General features: G+C 42.2%; 1 protein-coding gene across 1 annotated transcript in view; it reads left to right on the plus strand.

Moving 5' to 3' along the window:
• Nucleotides 1-25,702, plus strand: part of GRID2 (glutamate ionotropic receptor delta type subunit 2) — a 737,675-nt gene extending 711,973 nt beyond the window's left edge. The window contains exons 15-16 of the mRNA XM_075030714.1: nucleotides 20,312-20,552; nucleotides 24,639-25,702. Coding sequence (XP_074886815.1) covers nucleotides 20,312-20,552; nucleotides 24,639-25,061 — 664 coding nt within the window. The 3' untranslated portion in view covers nucleotides 25,062-25,702. The remainder of the gene's footprint in view (nucleotides 1-20,311; nucleotides 20,553-24,638) is intronic.
• Nucleotides 25,703-25,960: the final 258 nt, after the last annotated feature.

Consider the following 25,960-nt stretch of genomic DNA (forward strand, 5'->3'; position numbering starts at 1 on the left):
GAGTTAACCCGATGCTCTCCAGAAGCATGCATTTATGCAAGATCTGAAAAGGACAGGTTCTATATTCCCCTCTGAAAGGATAACCCCATTAGAGAATTTAATTGAGTATTTACAACATTGCAGGAAAAAAATGTAGCAGAGAAATGCTTTAAATGCTGTTAGGACATGAGCTGTGTAAAATAGAGCTATATTTTCAGAATTTGCTACAGATCTCCTTGGCCAGAGCAACTTGAGCATCCCGCATGTTAGGATGCCCTTAACGAATTTCCAGACATGCAAAGTGACAACTTTGTTCTAAGTTATGTGACTTCAGCTGATGTGATTTTTTAGAATTAACATCAAGGTCAGTTCCCAACTGGATAGCGCAGTGCAATACCCAGTATTAGTGAAGGGATACTTACCTACATCAAGGAGGGTTGTGGGGTTTGACTTTCTTTTTTTCTTTTTCTGTTTTGCTGGAGGCAAGAAGACAGAAGAGCAATCACAGAACAAAAAGGTTATTTGCCAATAACTCCTTTTCAGCAGTCTCTTGTGGAGTGGGCGTCCACAGTACTCCACCACATTCAGCTTTACCTTGGAGACAGAGAGAAGAATAGGACCGGATGGGATGGGAGCAGGGACAAAAGCAGCCAGTAATGCACAGCATGCAACCTCAGGGCAGAGCAATGGCACCATTTTCAAGTGCAAAGAGGGAGCTTGGGCTCCAGGGCACTCCCTCAGCTTGCAGCTGAGGCATGAAATCTCAGAAGGATGAGTGGTTGCGAGTGATACTTCCTTGGGGATGAACAATCCCTTTTTGGCTCAGCTGCAGTTCCCTAGAAGCACCTTGCAGCCTGACAGCCACATAGGGGGGCAAAAGACAGAGGATCACATTTTCCACCTCTGCAAGTTTGCCTGTTGTATTTGCAGAGAAGAGAGAGCAATGCTTGCCATGGCAAAAAACCAACCCCAACCAACCAACCAAAAACCCCCAAAACCCACTGAGCAAAATGTCCATTGCTATTGTTTTACTTCATTGAATATCATGGGATATTTAGTTCCATAGCAGGGGAGCTCTACAAAATGAATCTGCAATCCTGGGAAAAAAATGGGTGTTTTTTTATCCACTAGTACAATTCTGAAATGCAGTAAATAATACAAATTGTGAGGGCTTAGAAGTTCAGTGCAGTGTGCAAACTGCGGTCCTACTTAAAGTGCATCCTCCATTAGAGCGATGCTGTCTTGTGAAAAAAATTACCTTCCCATTAGAGGACAAAGCTGCTCTGTAATTAAGATAATGATTTTTCTATAGTTGTCTTTTATCTTATTTTTCTAGCTAGTTTTTTTCTTTTCAACTGTTAAGTTTTTGAAATTAAACATGTTGGGAAGTCTTTTTCAAGGTGCTAATAAGAAAAACTGAGCAACTGCTGGCTGCTGAAATGAGTCAGCTGAGGAGTGTTTTTGCTTAACTTAGCCCAGTGGGAACAGATAATAATCTAGTGAATAAGAAAGACTCCATGTTTGGAAGGCCATGGTCTCCATTCTTAATGAAGGGGCTGTTCTGGAGACCTTTTCTGAACCAGCGTCTTATCAGATGCAAACCATAAAGGCATCAAGCTAAGTGACATAGCTATGACAGCATCACCTTTATCTGTACGGTGGGTACTGTATGTTGGAGGAAAATCTGACATTGTAAGTACAGCTTCATATGGCTGCTTTTCTCACCTGCCCCTTGTAACCAAGAGAGAGCTGGATAGTCATCTTGTATTTTCTGAAAGGTTGGTAATGACCTGGAGCTCATGTTGTATGAGCACTACAAGACAGGGACGTCTCTCAGAGCCTCTCAAAAGCTTCACCTGTGCTTCTGTATAAATTGCTCTTCTAAACCATGGTAGCCTAATTAAGAGCTCTTTGTACCTTATCATACTTGATAGCTCCTGAGGTGAGGTGGGGGCTTCACACCTCATTTGCTGTTCGTAGCATTTCAGCAGGGCGGGATGGGGATGGGGGGGGGCAGTGGTGCACAGGTTAAGAAGTGCTGTTGTAATTACAAGAGGAAAAATAGCTTTGCTGCTCGACTGCTATGTGCGGTACTGCATGCTCCATAAAGATGATGGAATTTGCCTGCTACCCTGCTCAAACACAGCCACGTGTGTGTGCCTGGTGGTCTCAATGCTGGCACTGAGATCTCGTATCGTACCAAAGCAAAAAGCACTAGTGTGAGAAATGTTCATCTTCCTTTGAACAGCATCTGCACAGGAGAAAATGTTGCAATGTGTGCTCCTTGTGATCTAGTTGCACCCCTTTTGAGGTGCTGGTGTTCCCCAAACCTGCTGGCACTCCACTGGGATATTACTGCGATATAGTTACATACAAAATAGAGTCAGATGTAAGTCATGAACATAGCTGTGTCTAAGATGCAGGGATTCAGTGATGGGCAGAGATGGACTGGGTGTACCTTTACGGCCACTGTTTGTAATGTGGCAAGAAAGGTAAAATTGCCCTAACCTATGGTCTATTTTTGCAAAATCCTGAGATACTGATGTTATTTAGCTGCTTTGGAAAACATTGCCTGAAATTCTCAGCTCAGGAGGTGATGTTATAAACTATGTGTCAATATGAAAAGAAATTAAATTCATTACATTTTAAGGCCCCGTGACTACCAAACTTTGTGTCATTCTTACATGTCTCTACAGAGCACACGAGCACCTGTCTCTCCAGTGCCGCTTACCAGGTAACTCTGGTTCTTATCAGGCTGTCATAAAAGCCCTCAAATGTGATTTACTGAGACAGAAGGCAGGGAAACTATAAAATCAGCCAGTTTCCTTTCCTTGGCTACTTACTTATGTTGTCACTGGTTCCTCTCCAGCCAAATGAGGTCAATCAGCTTGATGATCCCATCCCCCCCACTAAACCTTTAGTTGCAGAGAGCAGCTCCAGCAAGACACGGAAGGTCAGAATCTCCTTGACAGAGAAGTAGGCACTAAATGCCCATGGGGCCATGGGCTCTGGTTAGGGAGAGATTTGCCATTGATTCTGCCAGCACCATGTCTCCTTAGTGTGCCCACCCTCCCAGCCTGGGGACATCTCCCTGCAGCTAAGGGGGACTTTGCCAGGGTTAGTGCTGCAGATGCCTGTCCCCCACCAGGATTTCCTTCCCCTGTTGTAGGTGGCCTCAGTTACATGTCCTGTCTCAGCTTTCAGCCACCCAATTATCTCTACCAGCCTAATCACCTCCCGCTGGCTGCACTGCTACCTGTCAGGTATTTACAGTCTCTGCTCATGTTCCATCTCCACCTCTCTTTCCTAAATGTACAATTGCTTGTCTCAGCCTCAGCTCATAACCCTTTATCCTCTCATCTTTCTTGGCTTTGCATATGACCTGTTTTGCCTCCTTTTTAATCTGTGATCTATAAAGCAGAAGTCAAGTAATGCCATGAGGTAAACAGGAATGCATTGCATCACCTCGTTTGCAGCCTGAAGAGAAATAGTGAAGGTCTAAAGTACTGCACACCCCGAAGTTGTGAATCACAGCTCCAAAAAAACAGATATTCGCTATTCAAAAGAGATACATTTAAAGGAAAGGAAATGTATCTTTCATTTTTCTCTCTGGTTTTTAAGCATCTTAGAGTGACACTGTGGCAGTTATCCCCCATAGCAAGGCAGACTGCGAGCAATGAAGAGCTAATGAAATGAAAACCTGAAGTTTTCATTGTCCTTTCTCAGCGTGTACTTTAGGGAAAAGGCTCTATTACAAGAGTTGGAAATACTGCCAATGCAAGGGATCAGCGTGTCCAAGGAGCTTGGAGGTTTCTCCATGAGTTTTCTAGGCTTAAGACTTCAAGCAGTGATCTTAAATCTCTCCCTTGCAAGCAGAGACCTCTTTGCCCTGACTTCAAAATCTAGGCAGGTAAACAAGGCTGAAGCATCCCAGAAGCCACTCTAATGTGACCACTTATCCAGTAGTCTCTTCCTACGCCCAGGGCCATGCCCAGGACTGGAAAGACAGGTAATAGCACCAAATGCAAAACAGGTTCATGTCCTCTGAACAAAAACTACAAAAAAACCTGAAAATATAGTGTGTTCCAAAAAATCTTTTAAAATTAAATGTGAATCTCTTTTTCTACTGAAACTCCCCATCAACTGGTGTGTCTTCATGTGGGATTTATTCTTTGCTTTATCTATTTAAGAAAAAGAAACAAAAAGCAAGCAGTAACTCTGAACTTCATTCTTAACTCTAAGGGGTTTCACTTGAAACCTGGTTAAACTCAAACTTGCACTAAAAATGAGCTTAAAAAATCCATAGTGTGTCATGTCAAATATTAGTTCAATTTGCAAATATGTGCACAGTCTTAAGGAGCTCATCTATCAGGAAAAGAAGTAAAACCTGACTTCTCTTGTAGATGGGAACAAGAACCAACTGTTTTGTCAGTATTACTACCCTAAAGTAAAATGGGTGTAAGAAGAGAATTAGCCAGTATAAGTATCTTGTTGCCTGCAAAAGCTTTATGCTGGGCTACCTGGCCTGCCTTTCCACTCTGTCAGCAGTGGCATTAAAACAAAATATCCTTCCCACCCCTGTTAACAACTAGTTACTGCCTTGCTGTGCTGGCTTTTGCTTCCAGCAAGGAGAAAATCTCTGCTGCCCTATTCTGCAGCTGGTTCCATTTTATTTGATCCCATTCACCTGTAATTGGAATTACACAATCAAAAGACACAGCCTGTGATTAGAGGCTCCTTAGGCAACAGGTGTTGGTTCATTCCCACAGTGCAGGCACAGTCTCATGCTTAAGGTGTTGCTGGTTGGGATCTCTTTGACTGCAGCTCATCCTGAGAGAAGGTAGGTGTCAGAAGACAGGGGGTTTTCTCTGACTTCTCAAAAGTCGTCAGTGCTGCTGCCAGCCCTCTGTAATCTTTTTAACTGGTATAAAGAGTTTTTCTTGAGCAGGCAGTGTAGGTGAGCTTTGTCTTTTTGTATCTATGTCCTCCCTGTGCCAGAGAGGGTGATGAGTGTCTAGTGCAGGCTCAGGTCCAACAGCAATACAGCTGAAGGTGGCCCTCTCCAACAGAGAAATGCTGTGCTGGGTATTTAATTCCAGTTTTTGGAAGACCTGACTGGAAAGCAAAAATTCTGTTTCAGAGGGGGGGAAAATAAGAAGAAACCTAAGCTTTAGTATCTGTTTTTTTCCAGAGGCTTACAGCTCTCCTTAATGCAGCCAGGTTCCTATATCTGATTTTCCTGCACCCTGCAGTAGCTTCCTAAACTAGAGATTTACTTGCAGGGGTAAGAGTCTCTTATCACTGTCTCTGGCATGACATCTCTACCTGATAATCCCTGGCTTCCAGTCCTTGCTTTGAATTGGGCAAACAGGGTAGGAGCCCAGTTTGCCTTCATCCTGCATGTGCATCTTTCTCTCTGAGAAATTTGGCCAGAATACCCAATTTGACCTGAAGCCCAACCAAAAAGGGAGGATTGGAAGGAAAAAAAAAAAAACCCAAAACTTCTTAGTTTATAATTGAAATCAGAATTAGAAACTGGTCTAACCAAAAAACCTCATTGGAATGTGCTCAGCCCTAAATATCCATATAACAATCTCCATAGAAAGCTCCCTCTATCATCACGATGTCCACAGTCAATCACAGCCATATCTGAATGTTCCTGGAATATTTTTTTCTTTTTTTACCCAATTCTCAGAGGTTGGGTACATCTTTATTAACAACTGGTATTTACAGAACTCTGGCAAATCCACTTACCCTCCATGCTGGCTAGAAAAATATTCAAGGGAAACTTTAGCTAGATGCTTGGTGATTAGCAAAATCCTAATTAAAGCTGTTCTATATAGTTGATCATAGTTATATGAACCTTAGAGCAGCATGAGTGCACTGCAAAAAGCCCCTGCTCCTACTTTTTGCCAAGCATGAGAGGAATGAATCTGAGGTTACCTTAGGTTTTTTGCTATTTACCCCCAGCTGCAGGCAGCATCCATGAGAGAGACTGCAATACATATCCTTGGTCACCCTCTTCAGTCAAGTGCTCACGGGGAGAGAAGTATCTCCTGGAGCTTGTCTCCAGGTATTTGTGAGGTCTGACCCAAAGTAGGTGAAAAAACTGTAGTTAAGGACAGCAGTGTGAGAATGGTGCAGAGTTTCAGGGGAGGGCTGGTGCCAGGTGGGGCTGGAAAGGGCTGGGAAATGTTACGGCTTTGCTGGGAATGTGAAGGAGGATCTTCCATCGCTCCCTTTTGTCACCAGCAACCAGTGCCACTCTAATCCCTCTAGAGCTGGAGAGGGGCTGTGGTACTGCCCGGCCACTGTGAGGGCCATGTCCCTTCCAGCTCCCCTGCAGCCCGTTGCCTTGGGAGTCCCCCTCTGGGCTGACCCTGCCCAGAGTTTGGCCCTGCCAGTAACCCTGAGGCTGTGCCCATGTCTGGGAAACATGTACAACCAGCAAGAGAGAGGCTGTGCTGCAGCACAAGCCTTCAAAAACTGTCATTGATGTAGAGGCTGAGCAATAGAGTCAGCCAACTGCTTGCTTGGGAAGTCATGGCTAATACACTTCCACATCTTTGGCCTTTTCCACCTGTCATGTAGCCTGCCAAACTGCTCTTATTCCTTGCATTCTCTTTTTTCCACTTTCTCTTAGGAAAACAAATAAATATACCCACTGCGAAAGTGAATAGAGAGAGTAGGAACCGGGTTCAGCCACTGCTTCCATCAGTCACCTGGGGTTTGATCTTGCCATGCCTGCTTCATTGTCTCTGCCTCAGCTCTCTCTTCTGTAAAAGCAGAGTGATAATACTTGCTGTTAATGAAAATACTTTTTTAAGATTAAGTACTTTAAGAAAATTAACATAGTGCGTTCCTGAAATTTGTCTGAAGTTATGACAACTTGCTTATAGAAATTCTCCTGTGGGAGAGAAGAGACAAATATTTTGAAAGGCTTACAAGTTAATGTGATGATAAATGCCAGGATCTTATTTTTCAGACTGTTCTGTTCTACTTTCTCTCTGTTCCCTACCTGGGGCTGCATTACAGCTCTGCTCCCAGCAGTTGCAGGCAGCTGCTGGTTGCAGGGGGAGAACTCCTGTGGCATTATTTATGGCAGCTCTCAGTAAAAGAACAGTGATTTACTGTGCGTCATCTTCTGCAGCTGTGATTTGCAGCATGGCGACAGGGCCATTCAGTGGAATCCTAATTTTCAGTCTGACACAGAGGTAGAGAAAGGTGAACTGGCTGGGTAAAAATAAGAACCTGTTAATATCCTCCTTTCCCCTCCCACAAATAAACTTTTACTTTCTGGAATTGGGAAATTAGGGTTGGGAATATCCTGCCACTCATGCTACCATCTCTTCTGCCAGACAGCTTTTCAAGAGAAGCCAGGATAGTCTTGGTTCTCCCCCTAAACTTGGGAGACTTTTTTTTTTTTTTTTTTTTTAATATGGCTCCCTTTCTCTTATGTCTTTCCTCCAAACTCTACTTTTGACTGCAGTGGATCTTGCTAGGGAGACTTTCTGATGGGAGGTGGTTATCACCAAACCTTCCCTGTGCTCTGAGCTGAGCAACGTGCAGCAGGGCAACAACAGGAGCCCTCATCCAGCTCTTGGATCTGCCTCTGCCAGCAGAAAGAAGGAGCTCACTTCTCTGTGCTATCAAAAGAAAAGCTGCAGAATTTGACCTCATGCCCTTGATCTTTTTCAAGATATGCACAGATTGTCTGAGCAGGCTCACCAGTTTATCCAAATTGAATCTCAGTACCAAGTGGCTTGGTTTTGACCTGTGCTGTAAAATTGTTAAATTCCCTACAAAGCCATTGGCATTCTGCAGAGGGGAGTTGATAGAAGAGCACCTTGTGTTTTATTTCTGGGGTTACTTCTTTCAGCCACAGTTTACCTGGCCCAAAGCACAGGAAAATGATGGGATACTTCTTGTAACATTACATGGCAAACCTGCATTGCTTTGTGTCAGTAGTGGCGAACCATATCAGTCTGCTGTGGCACGGTGTCATGAGGGCATGAGAAAGCCCAGCCCCGCGGCCTCTGTGAGAAGCTGCTCTGTGGGCTGTGCATACTGGAGAGGGAGGAAAGGCAGAAGGAGGGAAAGGTTCACTTATTTGCTCCCAAGCTTCCTCCTCTGAGATTTGGATAGTAGAAATTGCATAACTGCAAGTGGGATTAATCATTTTATAAAAGTGACAGTAGGTACAATAACGGAGGGTAAGCGTGCCCATTATCCGGTCTGGCTGACTATGAAAGATTTTTGCTTCAAGGCATCTCCTGTAATTGCAGATTTGGTTGGTCAAGCTGTAAAACACTTCTAGGATACAAATTATGTGTGCTCTGCAAGCCTATGTTTCCTATGTCTCCTGTTCCCCTGAGCCAAATGGAATATAATTCAGGTCGGTTACCAATAGATTGGTGGGAGGGGGGGAAACCCACACTTCTAAAAACTTAGGAACCTCCCAAACACTGAGAAACAATTAGGGGCTCTAAGGCTGAAAAACTAAATACTGAAATTGTGTTGCTTACTTTTAAGAATAGAATGTAAGAAAATTACTCGCTTTAACCATGCGGACTTTGATAATCAATATACACAGCGAAAGAAGGCAGAATTCCTCATGAAAATCACTAAATTTTGTCACAGTGTCAAATGCTTTAAAATCATTCTGGAGTTAAAAAAAAAATCAGATTGTACTATTGCTTTGTTGGGAAGCTTTTTTTTTTTTTTTAAAACATTCAATTTAAAAATTAAGCTTGAGATTACTCCGTGAAACTTTTCCTGTTTACCTTGTTTCTAACTTATGCTTCTCTATGTTTGCTGTTGAATGTAATCATTGAATACTCCAATATGAAATATTAGAAATATAGGGCATAAGAGGGCAGTGTTCTTGTGGGTGGCAAGGACTTAATCTTACTCATTCTTACTCTCTTATTTATTGTTCTTACTCTATGGAAAAGTCTCATTTCTGATCTGGATGGATTAGTTGTGAAGAAAAGCAGTTACTTCCTCGTGCTTCTGCCTGGGCTGAAATTTCTGACAGAAGACTTAAGTATGCTAGTGGCTTTGCTGCGTGTCTATTTTGCCTAACGAACTTGTTTTGCACAGAACAGACATCCCTCAAGTTTGTGTGAATAATATGGGCCTAGATTTGAGTGGAAAAAAGGTATGAGGTGAAATGCAAATATTCAGATCCTCCTGCCAATTCCTTCTGCTCCGCTTCCTCCAGCAGCAAAAGTAATGGTGGGTCTGAATTGCGCTGCCTTGTTCCAAAGCACTAAAACCCAGAGGCCAAAAAAAAGTAGTGTTACGCACATGAATAGGTTCAGCCCTTGCTTATTGCAATGCAGAAGGGAACAGAGGACCTGATTAGGCAAAGTTTGGGAGACAAGAATACAGCCAAGCTAGCTGGCTGCGGCTCTTGAAAAACTGCAGCATTACCAGGGAGATGCCTTTATTAACAGAATAAACACTCGGTCCTCCTGCAGGTTGTTATCCAGATTGAATGGCACTCGGTTCTTATCAAGGCACTTCTCTAATACGGAAATCTCACGTAGTGTGATCCTGCGAGTAAACACTATGCTGCTTAAAGCACTGATTCCTATCATGCAAAGTAGACTGCAGCCCCTCAGGACACACACTGCAGTGGAAGGTGTGCAATAAATCATCAATTACTAACTTTTGTAACCTCCAGTAGCTATCAGGGTTTCTGTGCCAGGCTTCTTCGCTTCCCTGTATTGCTGGTAGTCCTGCAACGGCACTGAAAGATGCTCTGTCTTCGAAATCTGTCAGTAAGCTCTCCCATCGGCAGAAAACCGACGTACATGGGGTCAGCAGCCTGGCACAGATGCGTTATTGAAGGTAATCGCTAAGTCTGGTGAAGATGAGTGACTAGACCAATTCCTAGCTTATCTCCCCATACATAAGAGCAACACGGTTACTAAAGGCAGCAGCAACGCATCACATCGGTTAGGGCTGTGCACAGATTGAGTGTAGCACAGCAGTCAGGCAGCTTTTTTTGCTTGCAAAGCTGTACTACTATATCCTTCATCATTTTCTTCTACACCTAAGGGAGGTTAAAGGATCTGAATGCTCATCAAGGTAGAGAAATTTAAGATCTCATGTGTCTTTGAGGAAGGCTTACCTGATGCACCTTGGAAGGGAAAGTAGGCAGAGCTAGCCCCAGAGCAGCTGAGGTGCCCTGGGCAATATTTCTAGTGGCACCCATCTCAGGCAGATCTATTTGTTACTTGGGTCAGGCTTGTGTCAAAAGTGTGGTTTGACACACATTTAGCCTGAACAGCAGGAGTGGCATTTCTCAAAATGCAAGATATAGTGTAAGAAACCTTAATTTTTTTAAAAGACAGTCAAATTTGCTCTTCAGTGCCTCCTGTAAACTTGGCAGGGACTCTCATAATTTCCTAGGCAGAATTGTGGCAATTCCTTAGGCTTCCCCAGATAGTCACTATACTGCTATGTGTATTTGAAGAGTATTCATTACTATGATTTAAGAAAGGCTTTAAAGAAAGAGTGTATTTTGGGGGTATCTCTAGAAATGCTTCTTCTATGAAATGCTTTTGCTTGGGAAAACAAATCAAAGTAATGAATTGAATTTTGAAGCATTAATATATCTTATGGGATACCTTAAACATTTTCACTTTCAGTGTCCAAAGGATTGTTTTGAGAGGGCTCTACTTAGTATAGCATTAATCTATATGGTTGGTTAATGCAGTGTTCATGTTCAGAACTGGTTTCAAACCCCAATATGTTTAAAACCCTGGATGGGAATGGATCTGGGAAGCTTTCACTACTGTAACCAAGTATCTAGGAGATAAGAGCCTTTGAGATATTTTTAAATGTCAAATTTCAGACACAAAGCATATTACTGTGATTTGATCTTCAGACTCTGTATTTATCTGTCTAGCTTCTCCTATCAACAATCCTGTTCACCTTGGAGATAGCTTTAAACTATTGATTTGGGTTCTTTGTAATCCAAATGATGATATTTAAATCAAGCTATGTAAATCACTCATTTAAACATTATCTAAAAGAACATTTTGAAGGCTTTGGTTTTCATTTTTAAGGGCTAAAAAAAGAAGCACTGGACAAACAGTTCAAAAAAAACTGAGACAATCATCAGCTATATATTTTTGTCATCTTTGCTTATGTAAATATTAAATAAATGTCAAATATGCAAGTGCCACCTAGATCTATATGCAAGTGCCACCTAGATCTCAGTTTAAAAATGAGCTGTTCTAGACTGTCAGTTAACAAGACTTAATGCAACTGATGTCTTCTGTTTCTCAAAATGTGGATATAGGTAGTTCGTATAAGAACGAAGCTTTGCACTGCCTGAAGCGTGACTCCAAGCAAAGATGATCATTTCCAGATTCTTGCACTAAAGTGAAAGATCTTTTCCTGCACCCAATAACCCAAATATCACAGTGTGCTTAAGGATGGTGCTGACATTTTCAAAGACCACCCAAGGTGTTCACTTTCTGACTGCAGATATGTTCAGGGTCTCTGTAGGACTTAATTGTCTTTTCCTTTTCAGCTCTCTTGCGTCTTTTGGGCTTGCTTGCTTTCTGCCTGTTATCAATTCATTGAAGCCCAACTTTGATATTAGCAAAGACCATATTGTCATAGCTGTAATGAGTGCTTGACTTTTAAAGGTAGCATAAACATATACAGTATATAAAAATTAAAGTTCACTAGTCACCACAACTCTTAAGATTAATCATGTTAGTAATTTGATTTCTCATGTAATTGCTTCTTAGCTGAAGATAAGGCTTGCATATTCATTCAGTGCTAGGTCAGGTTCAGTGAACTCCGCGTTTATTTATCCTTCTCATAGGGCATCAGCAGATGGTCTAAACAGATTAGTTAAAGTTATTCCTTATGTTCTAATTTTTTAAAATATATTTTTTCTTAAAAGAAAAGACAAGCATTTTAATATTTCATTTTGGCATTTTCTTAATGAAAACTTTTTGTGTTTAATTTATCACTTTGTACTCAAAAAATCTGAGAATGAACTATGTTAAATAGTAATTGACCCAAATAACCTTCCATTTGCATCTCACTCTTGGAGAAAAAACAATAACAAAGTCAAACTCAAGTACTTTTTGCAATAGTTTGCTTTCTCCTGCTAAGCAGGAGTACAGTTCTTTACATGGCTTGTTAACCACAGGGCTTCTCAGGCAGGGGACAGTTGACAAGTGACACCGGGGTGGAAATGTTCGATCAGGTGAGATTTGGGGGAGAAGACATCTGAGAAGTATGTGGTGAGTGAAAGGGTACTTTCCAAGCTCTCAATTTTTGGCTAATCCAGGTATCCTGTACTGGGGCAGAAAAATGTCACTTTTGTCACAGCCTAACCAAAAGGGTTGGGTTCCCAAATGTGCTCTATGTTGGTCTCTGCTGTCTGTAAGTTAATGATGAAACTCCTGCTGACTTTTTACATTGAGGTTTCGTGATTTTGCGTGGAATCATCAATTATTTCAGTTCTGAAAAGAGCTACTGATTTGCTTACATGCAGCTTGGGACCTGCAACTCAAGTCATACGTATGTAATCGTACTGTCTCCTTGTATAGTCAAAATGTCATTTATGACTGCTTCCAGTGTTGCACAAGCATTATGGTAGGGGACAGTTTGAAGAAAGTGTAATCTTGGGAAGGAGTGCTATCTCCGTTCTATGGCAATCACGTGCAACATCACAGCTGATCTTTGGATCTCAGAGATGATGTTGGAAGCATGGCAGTTAGCAAGACTGCCCTTCCCAGTGCAAACCGAGGAGAGGAAGTTCAGAGCTGTCCTGGTTGTGGGGAGCACGTGAAAGTCTGCTTTGCTCTTCTGCAGAATCCAGGAGCTGTCCCTGCCTTCCCGTGCAGGGACTTGCTTATGGTTTATCAAAGCAAGAGGAAAACTAGCTGTTCGTGTGACCATGATGTATTGAATTTTTTTTAAAAAGCTTAGTAACTGTTGCTTTTCAAGTAATTTTCTAAAAGAGGACTGGAATACAGGTAGTGCACAGGAACCAATAAACGTTGAAAGTACGCTTTGTTGTTTTAATAAGGTTGGTGGTGTACCATGGCTTGCCATAATGAATTAATTTGGTGTTTATCATAACAGCACTGGGCTTAATGAACTCATGATATTTATGTGACTGTCTGTAGATGTTCTCTTGTCATTTGGGATTTATAAATAGGTGCTAATACTTTTATCGCTGCTTTCTCCTGAGCAGGAAAGATCTGCATGGTGAAAGGCCAGTTAAGCTCACCTCAACTTTTTCTATATTAAAAGTAAGCAGAAGATCATGAATAACTTGATTTTCATCTTTATCTAGGTTTCTGAATTGTTAGTATTCAGCAAAACTACGTGGCTTGAATAAAACTATTATAAAGCCATCCTTATAAAATTCCACCACAGCTGTATAATAAATATCGTTAATATCTCATTTCTTGTTACTGCGGATGCTGTTTCATTTAAGCTCAGCCTTCTGTATTTGAGAGTGTCCACATAAGTTTAACGGATTTAAGTAAAAAGAAGTTCACTAATTTGAACAAAGTGATACTAATTTATGGGATCCAAGTCATGAATGCTGCATCTTCTGAAGCTAATGGTTTATTGCTGAGCAAAACAGAAGGTCAGCTGCTTTCTTTTCGTATTGTTTGATATGCAAATCCTTAGGGCTGAACAGCACGTCTGGTTTACTACTGCTTCTTCTATCATATCTAGAAGGTGAGATGCTTATCCTTGTTTCTGCATACTGCCTTCCTAGCGACAGCAGTGTGATGCCAAGTGCTGCTGAAGGGCAGCTTGGAAGGCGACCACCTGCCCGCCCTTGTGGGGCACAAGTTAGCTGTGTTTAAATCTGCTTGGAGTCCCTGCCAGAAAACAGGCTTCACAGCTGGACCCAAGGGTGCTCTTTTGCTGGGTTAAGTGGTGGGAACGGGTGGAGAGGGAGCATGGTTTCATCTAATCTGGCAGCCCAAGCTGCATTTGGCTGGCATGAAAAATTCCCTCTTGTGGAGCCTGTGATTGGCAGCTCATTAAAATACAGGCTTAAAAAAAAAAAAACCAACCCACACAGAAAACAGTCTCTTCAACACCAGCATTTTTGTTTACAGATATCAAGACCTGTAGTTGAAGGAAGGACTGGAATAGCAATGATCTCTCTGCCTCCAGGTGCTTTGCTCATTTTGTAAGCTCTCCTAGCATCACCTCAGTCTGCTCGGGAACAGGCGCTGGCACGGCTCTCCTCTTTCTTTCACCCCGGGACAGCTACTTCTGCCCTACACCTTCCCATACCTCCTTTACCTCTGGGCTGTGTTTTTTCAAAGATTTGGTGCCCCTTTTAATTCTGGGCTTAGGTCTAGGGATGGCTAACGGGGTAGTGCAGCTGATGCCAGGCAAGAAGCCATTTCTGGATGAACACCTTCCCACCAGCTCTCTAAACACTTCTGAGTTTTATTTCTGACCATTCCCTATCTCTTTATTTTGTAGTGTTTGAGCAAGACCAAATTACACAGGAACCTTCCCCTGCTGTAGGTGAACACAGATAATGTCTTTTGCTCTCCTCAGCAGCTTCATCGTGGTCCATGGCCATAATATGATGCAAACGTGATTTGTTGGACAGCTGGGGAATGACACTATTTGTTGGCCCTGGGGATAGCATCAAAGTCAAGGCTTTGAGCATCAACGTGCATCTCCTGCGAGGCCCCAAGGATAAGGTCAGAATAATGGAAACTCATTGGGCCTCTGGCAGGGGAGGAGGTGAAAAGGACCCCCAAGAGCTTCCTACTTGCCTGTCTCTACCCTTATTCCCTGTTTCCCTCCCCATGGCTGGGACTGCCTCTTCCCCAGGCAGGAGGCAGCAAGCTGAACTGGGCAGCAGCCATCCCTCTCCAGCACCAAAGCCCCGAGCCAGCCTTGCAGGTGGCACCTGCGAAAGCTGCTCTGCTGCTGAGAGGGGGGCCTGCTTTGCCAAAACCTAAAGCCCACTCAAGGAGATGCAGTAGGAGTTGGCATCACTCCAGTTATTGCCATGAATAAGGAAGATTTAGGCAGCCGCTTCACTGAAACAAAGTAAAACCTCCTTGTGGGTTCTTGCCTGTCTACTTTGAGAACTGAAGGATGGTCACAAATCAGCTTGGTTTTATATCTTGTTTAACAAGAAGAGAACTGAATTCTACGAAGACTTGGTGCTGGATTTTTGTTAGAAAAGCTCTGGTGTGGAGGTTTTGCCTGAGGAATTTGACTCTTGGCTAGCCACTGGAGAAGTTACTTGAGCTGTTTTAACCACCTGGCCCCATCTGCAGGCACTGAGCGTTCCCAGACGCGACCCATGCGACCTACCCAGGAGCTCCCCGGGGAGCTGGCCCAAGGGCTGGGATTTCAGCTTGGGCTCCCAAGGCACAGCCCACTGAGGTACACAAACAGTTCCTCCCCCTTTTTTTTTTATTTACTTTTTCTAAGCCCCCCCCCCCCCCTTTTGACAGTGGGCGCTCATTGTATGGCTCTGCGCATCTCCTCCCTCCAGCAGCCTGATCTGGGAGACTAGAGCCAGAGTAGCACATCATCATCTCCTCTTCCTTGTCAGTGCCGATGGTGAAGTTATCCCTCTGGATAACACGTTCCTGGTGCAGGAAGACAATATTCAGTAACCTTCGGCATCTCAGACCATGCATTGGCGTTTCTGATCGCATTGTAAATAGCCTGTTGCATTTCTTGCTTGCTACTGATAACTCAGTGTCGTGGTTTAACCCCAGCCAGCAACTAAGCACCACGCAGCCGCTCACTCACTCCCCCCCCATCCAGTGGGATGGGGGAGAAAATCAGGAAAAGAAGTAAAACTCCTGGGTTGAGATAAGAATGGTTTAATAGAACAGAAAAGAAGAAACTAATAATGATAACACTAATAAAATGACAGCAGTAGTAATAAAAGGATTGAAATGTACAAATGATGCGCAGGGCAATTGCTCACCACCCGCCGACCGACACCCAGCCAGTCCCCGAGCGGCGAATCCCTGCCCCCCACCCCTTCCCAGTTCCTGAACTAGATGGGATGTCACATGGTATGGAATACACTGTTGGCCAGTTTGGGTCAGGTGCCCTGGCTGGGCATGAGAAGCTGAAAAATCCCCGACCATAGTCTAAACACTACTGAGCAACAACTGAAAACATCAGTGTTATCAACATTCTTCACATACTGAACTCAAAACATAGCACTGTACCAGCTACTAGGAAGACAGTTAACTCCATCCCAGCTGAAACCAGGACACTCAGAAAGAATAAAACAAGATCAAAAAAACAGTGTTGTCACAGATGTCTCAATTTTGTAGCATTTGTGACACCTTGCTATCATAATAAGTTGGATTTTTTTTATCTGTGGGTATTTTGCAGGAGTAATTACATTTCACTGCCAGGAGCAAAGTATGTAATTACCAAGTTGAATCCAGCCCTATTCCCATTCATTCAGTAGGATTTGTTCACATCACTGTCAGATTTGGAAACCGCAGGCAGTTTAGGTTTCTGTGTTTATATCCACTAGACATCACTTGGCACTGTGAATTCAGGGCCAAATTAGTTGAAGTGCATGCAGACGTTTTCTTTTGTGCAGCTCAATAACTTTACGTCATTGCCTTGAAAAATGTTACTGTAACAGTTTGCCTGCTAGAGAAAAATACATTAAGATGTGCACTCTATCCATAAGCAAGTTTTAAAGGTCATGTTTTTCAGACAAATCAGATTATTTCAATATATAGGTCTCTTCTGTAAACTTTTTAAGACTACGGTGTTTCAAAACAGCAGAAACTCATGTACCCTACATACTACTTTCCACCACTCTTACTACTGCCTTACATGTTGCAATACTACTCCATGCCAAGGCAGCAGGCTCAGAGGAGCCAAGGCTGTCAAGGAAAAAGTTCAGCTGTGAAAATCTGGGACTTGCGAGAAGAGGCACTTGCTGGAATTATAGCGTCTAGTGCATCGTTATCATTCAGAGCATTTAGTTAATGCATTATTATTTTAGTCATTTATTAAATTTGAAAATCAAATTCGAAACTGATTGTAGTGCCTGCCACCCCACAGGTGTCTGATTAGTGTGTAAGGGCACCCACCAGGAGCTGCAGGAAAAGCACGTATTTTTAGGGAAAGGGTGCCATCGTGTGGGAAGCGCCTGCAGCACTCGAAGACAGCAGGGCCTATGGGCTGTGCAGGCTCTCAAGAAAGCACTCTTCCTCATATTGTTTTTCATGGAATTTCCATAAAAGTACGATTTGCATTTCTGAAAACGTGCTACAAAAATAGGAAGTTTCATAAATAGGAACAGGTTGGTAGTGTTAAATCTTCTTAATTTGTTAACTATTATTTTGGTTCCACAAACGGGTGAATTCAGAAACAAAGTCTTCACTAAGTCTAATAGAAGTGGGATCCCCCTTTTTCTCTGTATTAAGTTAATATAGTTAGATATTCATGCTCTTATAATTTGTCTTGATATGTATTTTATCTCTCAACATCTGTTTTCAGCTACAGTTTTACAAGGCTTCATTATAAGCTTTCCATCTCTTAAGCTTTTCCATGTAATGATGTAATTACTATCCCCAGTTTCTGCTTCTTTTTTATGTTTTCCTTTAAATAATTGAACTTATATGTTACATCCATAAAGAAAATTGCCAATAATTAACAGGAGTACAATTAGGAATAAATCTCTGTTAAGGAACAAGCTAAAGTTCAGTGTCTTTATGCAAATGCCTATTGTTGAAAAGATGTCTTGTGTAATCAGGAATTACACTGACAAGTGAAGAATCATTTAATTAATGAGAATAGAGCAATCATTTGGATGGTTCATTCTATTACTGACTGAATAAAAGAAAGAAAATAGCCCTGCTCAGGGATTAGAGCTGCTGCTGGAAGAAATAAGCCCCACAATGTTGTTTTGTTACTGCCTTGTGTAGATAGTACAGTAACTCCTAAATAAAAAAACATATGCCAAATGTTTCGATTGGGCATCAAAAATTAATCTTCTATTACTCTACAACAACTTAGACAAACGTATTCTGTTTATGCTGACTATCTGCTGCTCCTGCTAACCTGACAGACTGGAATATTTGGGCCAAAATACTCGCGTAAGTCCTAATGCAGGATGCTAGGGCAGCAAGAAACAGAATTGTGGTGAGTTATGGCTGTAACAACTGTATGCCATGACAGAGAGTAGCGTATGGACTGTGCTTGCAGTTACAGAGGAGTAATTACGGTGGGAAAGGATCTCGAGGTTTCCAGCCCAGCCCTCCGCTCAAAGCAGGTCCAGTTAGGTCAGGTTGCTCTGGGCCTTGCCCAGTGGGCCTTTGAATATCACCAGGGATGGAGACCCTGCAAATTCTCTGTTCCAGTGTTTGACCTCTCCCTTTTCCCTTTTATCTAGTCAGGATTGCTCATGTTCCAGTTTGTCCCAGCTGCATCTCCTCCTGTTACCGGGTCTGGCGCCAGCTTCTCTACAGGCTCCCAACAGGCAGCTGTAGGCAGCAATGGCAGCAATCCTGTGTATGGTCCCCATGCCCCCAAAGGTCCTCTGAACATGGATGTCTCATAACAGCTATTGTCTCTTGCAATAGAACGGAGAGTCTTCCAGTCCTTGACTTATCCCTGCCCCCTCAGGAAGCTTTGAGATGGGGCTTCCCTAAGTTGTCCTTGGGTTGAGACAATTCAAAATATAGCCCAGGCAACTCTGACCTTGTTCACAGTTCTTCACGGCTGGACATTCAGCGATGTACTGTCAGCAGGCATTGCACAGAATTTGTCCCACTTCTTATAGACACAAAGATATGCGAACAAGGTGATTCTGACAACTCCAAAGCCGTGTGTATCACCTGCAATCTATTCCTCAAGGGCACTGTTCCCTTTGGTACAGCACAGAGGTGGACAAGCAGTTCCCCTCTGAACAGGTCAGGAGCTCAGCCACGGGAATTACTCCTAGGTAGGAAGCAGAAACGCACTCCAGAGCTGTGCTGGGATTTAAGCCACTGATGGCTGCCTGAAGTCTCCCATTCCTGGTAGGACCACAGCATTAAGTATATAGTCATTTGAACATGCCATAGAAAATTTAGCAGCTTCATTGACATGACTACCTGTTCAAGTGGCATTAGAGATTGAATGATCTCTGTATAGAGCAGTTGCCCTGTGCTTCCGAGGTGCATTCAAACTCCCTTTCATAATATTCTGTTTTTCTGAGGTTGAGGTAGACCACTGCATTGAGCTGTTATGGTAGCCCTGAGTGAGTGGGACAGCTCTTCTTCCCCCTTTGATGCAGTACAGTCTCTGGTAGCAACATTGCAAACCTCTGCTGGTTTGTGTGCACTTGGATTTTTTGCATGCTGTGTCAAATGATTGCACAAGTAATTGTTTGCCTTCCAACACTGAAATGAAAAACAAATTCATTACATGAAGGAAAACATTCCCCCTGTTTTATTTTTTTTAAGTGTAATCATTGAATTTTTTATTTTGGGTAACCAAATGCACCCAGCTGCTACTCTAGTCACTTCTGGATGTTTTTAAAAAACAGTCTCCTCAGGAATAAATGAACTAAATATGAAAATCTTCCAAACAAAATTGTCATTTCTCAAACTGTTCATCCCACAGGAAGTCTAGCTAAATACGTTGGCCTTGCAAGCTGCCCAGTAAATCTTTGGCAGTGGGCTGGGTACATAGGTGCAAGGATGAGTGAATTCCGCAGCAAAGAACCTTCCTATGGAAATCACTTACCAGCAGGTTGCACGCTCCCATTGAGCATGATTAGCTTAGATCATCACTGACTGCAGCTAAGATGGTTCTGCTCTCTCTCCAAAGCAGCAAGTAGGTAACATGATAAAAATCAGTTTACAATAAGGTAACGTGTATCCTGTGGTACATCTGAACTGTATTTTCTTTTTATTTTTTTATTGATTGAAATGTCTCTTCTTCAGCAATTAAAATGCAAAATATATATTATCAAATATCTAATGTACTACACAAGTCAAATGACATAGTCTGTAGTGAAAGCCAGGTAAGAAAATATGGTATATTAGGTAAATTATTTTCATTAAGGGTGTTAAAAGAAGGAGAGACTTGTGTGTGCTTTCCTGTATCTAGAGTGGAGCATAGATATCCATATGCTTAGTCTTACAGGCAACCCTATATTCATGCATTCTTTTCTGGCTAAATCAGTTCATCTGGATTCATCAGCTGCTTGGCTTTCCAAGATTCATGGAAAGGTTTCAAGTAGTCAGATTACATCCTCACGCTCTCAGGTGCCACCTCCACTGCCCCACTGTAACCCCTGACTCTGTGCTTTCTCCTCAAGGATTTTGGAGCTGCAGCAGAATGGTGACATGGACATACTGAAGCATAAGTGGTGGCCAAAGAACGGTCAATGCGATCTTTACTCATCTGTGGATACCAAACAGAAAGGAGGTGCCCTGGACATAAAAAGTTTTGCAGGTGTTTTCTGCATCCTCGCTGCTGGGATTGTCCTGTCCTGTTTCATTGCAATGTTGGAAACGTGGTGGAATAAAAGGAAAGGCTCCCGGGTTCCATCAAAAGAGGTATTAGACCCTCCATTTCTCCTGGGGAATTTTCATGCACCCTAAAGATTGCTGGCTTGACTTTATAGCATTAGAGAGGGGGGGAATCAAATTCAGAGGTATTTCCTTAGGTTCCTGATTTTTTAAGGCAAATGTTGTTCCTTAAAAATCTCTTTAGCTGTTCTTTCTAGAAAAGCTTGAATGAAAAAAAAATGTATATTGATGATGTATAAATATGCAACTATTCTGAGTAAAACACAACTGTTACTTGTAGAATAGTACATTATTAATACATCAATATTTAGTTCATTATTCCCATTGGTGGGAGCTAATTCTCACCAGTAAGTTCAAAGGTTTCTTGGTTTTTTCTTGAAAAATATATCCCCTAAGCTCAGTGGCTGAGTCTTTCAAAATAGATTTGCAAAGTTTAGCCCTTTAATCAACAGTTAGCTTCTTAAATAAGCTTGTCGCCATTTTCAGAAATGTTAACCTCTTGAGACTTCCATGAACTTCAGTTCTCGTTATTTCATCTGAAGTCCAGGGAAGCAAGAGTACGTTATATTTTTCAGATTCAGGCCAGAGTTATTTCTGAAATGTACCACAGACTTGTTTCACAAAATCTTGGAGACCACGGGGAGATACGTTATTTTACACCAGAGATGAGCTTGCTTCTACACCTGCGTGTGTAATATTTTCCTTCCCGTGGCAATCTGCCTGTCCCTTTACCAGCCATCTGAGCCTTATGCAGTCTTACGACAAATTTCTTACCTTCATAATTAAGTCTTTAGCTCTACAAAATACTAGAAAAACATTAGGAGGAAAGAAGTTATTAAAATGTACTTGGCAGTGATGCCCAAAGCTGAACCTAAACATGAGCTTTAATGTAGCACTATCAATTATAGCTTTTCTATCTGTGTAGCTTAGACATATCTGTGTAGCTTGTGGGGTATTGCTGTTAATTTGTGTGCAGTGGTCTCGCCTTCTCTGCAGTTTCTCCATTGTGTTTATTCCTGCTAATCTAATGCTGTGTAATCAGGCTGGATTAATTACACTACCTAATTAGACAGCATTGGCACTGATATTAGAATACGTTTAATCTTTTCTTGCCTGTTTTAATTCCCAAGCTTTTTTTTGTTCAAGATCTGGACCGGACCATTATTAAAAGAAAAAAAAAGAATCTCTAGTCTTTAAATTGGGTTTCTCAGGAATAGAAACCGTATAGTTTCAACTGGTAAATTATTTTAAAAACCTAAAATTTACTTGACCATTGTTTACCCAAACTTTCAGAACTTCATACTACATATTTATCTGGTGCAAAACATAAAAATAAATAACAAATGAAAAGAAAAAAACAACATGGATATTTTATATAACTATAAAATTTCCTATTTCAGTTTTCAAATGCAGAGAAATTCAAGTGTATACTTTCCACAAATGGTATAATTTGGCCTCCTTGATCTTTGTTACGTGGTCATTAGCTTAGCATTTAAAATTGCATCTCAACGCTAAATTGAAAAGCTTGGCTCAAAACTGAGTTTAACGTGGACATATGTGCTGAATGTCCCCACTCTCCTGGATGTGGGGGTCATTCAGCAAAGAAATACATCTTAACTAACTTTCTTAAAATTCATTTTAGCTTCCATGAAATCCATTGGCTCTTCCAGGCCACTAGTCCAGAATCGGGGGTCAGATTGGGCCAGTTTGTGGTCAGCAAGCCAACCCTTTTTCCTGGTGGCTGCCATCTTGTGCTCCAGAATGCAAGCATTTATACTGAAAAAAATTGTCTTATGGTTGCGAAGATAACATTTCGGTCGCGTACCAGAAGTAATCCATTCAATGATGTCTGCCTGAGTCTGCAGACAGCCTTAAACAGTAGCTCTGAGAGAAGTATGAACCGCCCCAGTAATCTCAATGGGATGTTGACTCTGAAGCCTGATGATAATTTAAGTGTGAAAACTGCTGAATATTTCACTACTGATCACACAAGAGAGAAGAGGAAAGATCATATTATGGAGATATGCACAATCTTACTGTGAGTGGGTCTCATTTTGGTGTATCGATTGGGTGGAGATTGGGTTGTGGGCTAAGCATGGGAGAATATCACCGCTTATATATTTTCACTGGTCTGACCCTAGCCCCAAATGCATCTCTGTAAGAGAAGAGGAATATTTTGAGTAACTTATAGAGGCTCAGAAGTGATGAAATTCCAATCTTTTCTTGATCAGCATTTTAAATTACAGTGTTTGTATGTTTTTTTTTTCAAAATTAAAAACAAACAAACAAACAAACAAAAATAACCCAACAAAGGAAAAAAGGGAAAAAAAGCAAAAATGTTTAGGACTGTCCCTCAGAGACATAGTCATGACTTGCACGTGCTAACAGAGCCTCTGTATATTTCTTTAGCTTCCAATGTGGCCCCAGTTCTCCTGCATCCATATGCAGCTCCAAAGTTTTTAGGAGAGAGCGTTTGGTGAATGCGTTTGGTTTCAATGTCACCTGTGTGGTTGTTATGTGCATCCATGTCTATGTCCACATGTGAATAAACTATAGACAGAAAGCTAAGTCTGAGAAATGAGGACTGCATTTTTTCCTTCCTGTGATGAGCTCAAACCAAAGCCTCTGTGGTCAGCGATCGTCCAGTCCCTGGGAGATCCCTGATGCCCCGTTCCCTGCCCCTTTTCCCCCGGTTTGTCTCCCTGTCCCTGCCCTTGGAGGGTAAAATCCCAGAGGGGAGCTGGCCTCTCAGCCTCCTTCCAGTCAGGCTCTGTGTTCGGCGTGGTACCAGTGCAAATATTCGGTGATCCATTTTGCTAAGTAGATGAACTCCTGCAGTTTGTTCTAGGTGTGGACTTTTTCAGAGTGCTTGACTTCATTCCTAGACAAAGGAGGGATCTCAAGCCCATTCGGTATACTAGGAGTTTTGCCATTGATTCAGGGAGCTCTGGATCAAGCCAGTCATTGGGTTGCAGTAATCAAGGCTGGAAGTCATCAGTGCACACCTATCGGCTGCCTAATTATCTTCTGTGAGGTCCTAGAGTGTGAGATATTTCTAGTGGCCTGGAAGAGCCAGTAGATTTCACAGAGATTAAGGTAAATTTTAAGGTTAGTTGAAACTGATTTTTGTTCTGAGTGAGCTGTGCTACCTAGACTGAGGGAATACCCCTGTATGTATATACTTAATGCCGCTTTGAATTAAGCTTTGCAGTTCAGTACAATACAGGTGATTTATTGTGTCACCCAGGACATCGCCACTTTTTTTAACTTCCATGCATTTAAATTCTCAATTATAACAAACCTGTTCTCTGGGAGGAGAGATTTAAGAAGGAAAAGGGACAAAGATAAGAGGAGGAATGATATATTATAATAAATACCCCAGGCCGCCTTCTCTTCTTCTCACCCACAAGAGCGTAATTCCATCAGAATAGATGAAATTGCTTCTTTGTAGGTAAGGGGAGGGTTAAACCCTCTGTTAGCATCATAGTTTAAAATTGCCCGGTGTACTCCTTTCTGTGTGATGTCAGTGAGTCACCAGTGCTTTTTTTTTTTTTTTTGGTCTGGAAGTTCAGCTTTTCTACACCACAATTTATGTTATAAAGGCAAAAAGCAACCTGAGATGTTTTTAGCCCTTCCTTAAGCCCTGAGAGGATGACAAAGACCGCAACCTGATCCCTCGGAGCCTCCCATGTTGACATCCAAATTTAGTCTTCATGCAGAGTTGAAGAACTGGCACCATCCCAGGCATTTGAGATTATGCTTTGCTTTCATGGCACAAAATTTACTGTTATTCAGTTGTTGCTAGTCCAACCCACCTAGCTCTGAGCCTGACTTTTCCCGTTGGAAACCAAGCGGTAGCGCTTGGAGTTTAGTTGTTTGGATTGAGTGCTTGAAGGTAGCTGTGGTGTAAGGGTCTGCCTCGGTTTGGCTTAGCCCACCCAGCTGCAGATGGTGGGGGTGGTTGCCGGTGACGTTCAGAGATGCCGACAGCCAACAGCCAGCTGTAGTTAATTGTGCGTTGTGCTTCCTGAGCAGTTCTGATCGCACTGTGAAGCTTCAACCCAGGACAAATGGCGATGGTGAGCGGTGCCTCTTGTTTTTCTCGTTCCTCAGGATGACAAGGAGATTGACCTGGAGCACCTCCACAGGCGCGTGAACAGCCTCTGCACAGACGACGACAGTCCCCATAAACAGTTCTCCACCTCGTCGATTGACTTGACCCCGCTGGACATTGACACTTTACCCACACGTCAGGCGCTGGAGCAAATCAGTGACTTCAGAAACACACACATCACCACAACCACCTTCATACCAGAACAGATCCAGACTCTGAGCCGCACGCTGTCTGCTAAAGCCGCTTCGGGTTTCTCCTTTGGCAGTGTGCCCGAGCACCGAACTGGCCCTTTCAGGCACAGGGCACCCAATGGTGGCTTTTTCAGAAGCCCCATCAAAACAATGTCATCTATCCCTTACCAACCAACTCCTACTCTGGGGCTGAATATCGGTAGTGACCCAGACCGAGGCACCTCCATCTGAGCATCAGACCAAGTTTCTTCACTGTTTCTTTTTTAGGACTCCCTTTGCAAGGAGCAGCTGTAATATTGTGGGACTAACATGGATGTAACCTTTTTTCTTTTCCTTATTTTTTGGTTTTGAGGGTTAATTTGTTTGAGGGTTATTTTCTGTTTGGGGGTTTTTTTCCCCCTTTTTTTATTTTATTTAAGAATCAGGATTATTAGTAACAACTCTTCCTCCTCCTTTTCTCTGCTTTCTCAGTCTGGTCTCCTCTGTATCCCCTTATTCTCTTTACTAGTCGAATCACTTATTCTTTGGTTTATCACCACATTAGGTTTTGGTTACTTCAGGCTTTTCATATACTTTAAATATAGGAAACGTGCAGCAATTCGTGCATAGAAAAACCCTGAGGATTACTTTACAGAAGGGCATTGGCTCCTCCTTCCCCGCCGCTCTTTTTTACTATAATTGCAATAACTAAAGTCCTTTTCATGTATTCTGCTGCATCCAGTCAGCGCTCCACTGCTGTGTGTCCTTTTAACTGTGGACCAAAGGCAAACCCTGCAGTTTAAAAAATGGAAAAATTTTAAAAAAAAAAGCAAAAAGGAAAAAAAGCAAAAAAAAAAAAAGCAAAGCAAATGAAGTTAAAAGACCATTCAGGCCCCATAATATGAGAATGCAGTTTTGTAGGATTACAAAAAGCCATTACTATGCCAGTAAAGACTACAGTTAAATCTACTTTTGCACTGCAACAGTGCATATGACCTTTATGTGATTGTACAGTGTTAAAAATTTTTCTTATGTACAGTAAACTGTATCATATGGCAGAAGCCTCTGTTGTGTTAAATAAATTAGTATCTCATACATATATATATATACATATATACACACAGGTATGTGTATATATATATACATGTATA

This window comes from Buteo buteo, chromosome 1, assembly GCF_964188355.1.
Source record: "Buteo buteo chromosome 1, bButBut1.hap1.1, whole genome shotgun sequence".
Taxonomy (NCBI): domain Eukaryota; kingdom Metazoa; phylum Chordata; class Aves; order Accipitriformes; family Accipitridae; genus Buteo; species Buteo buteo.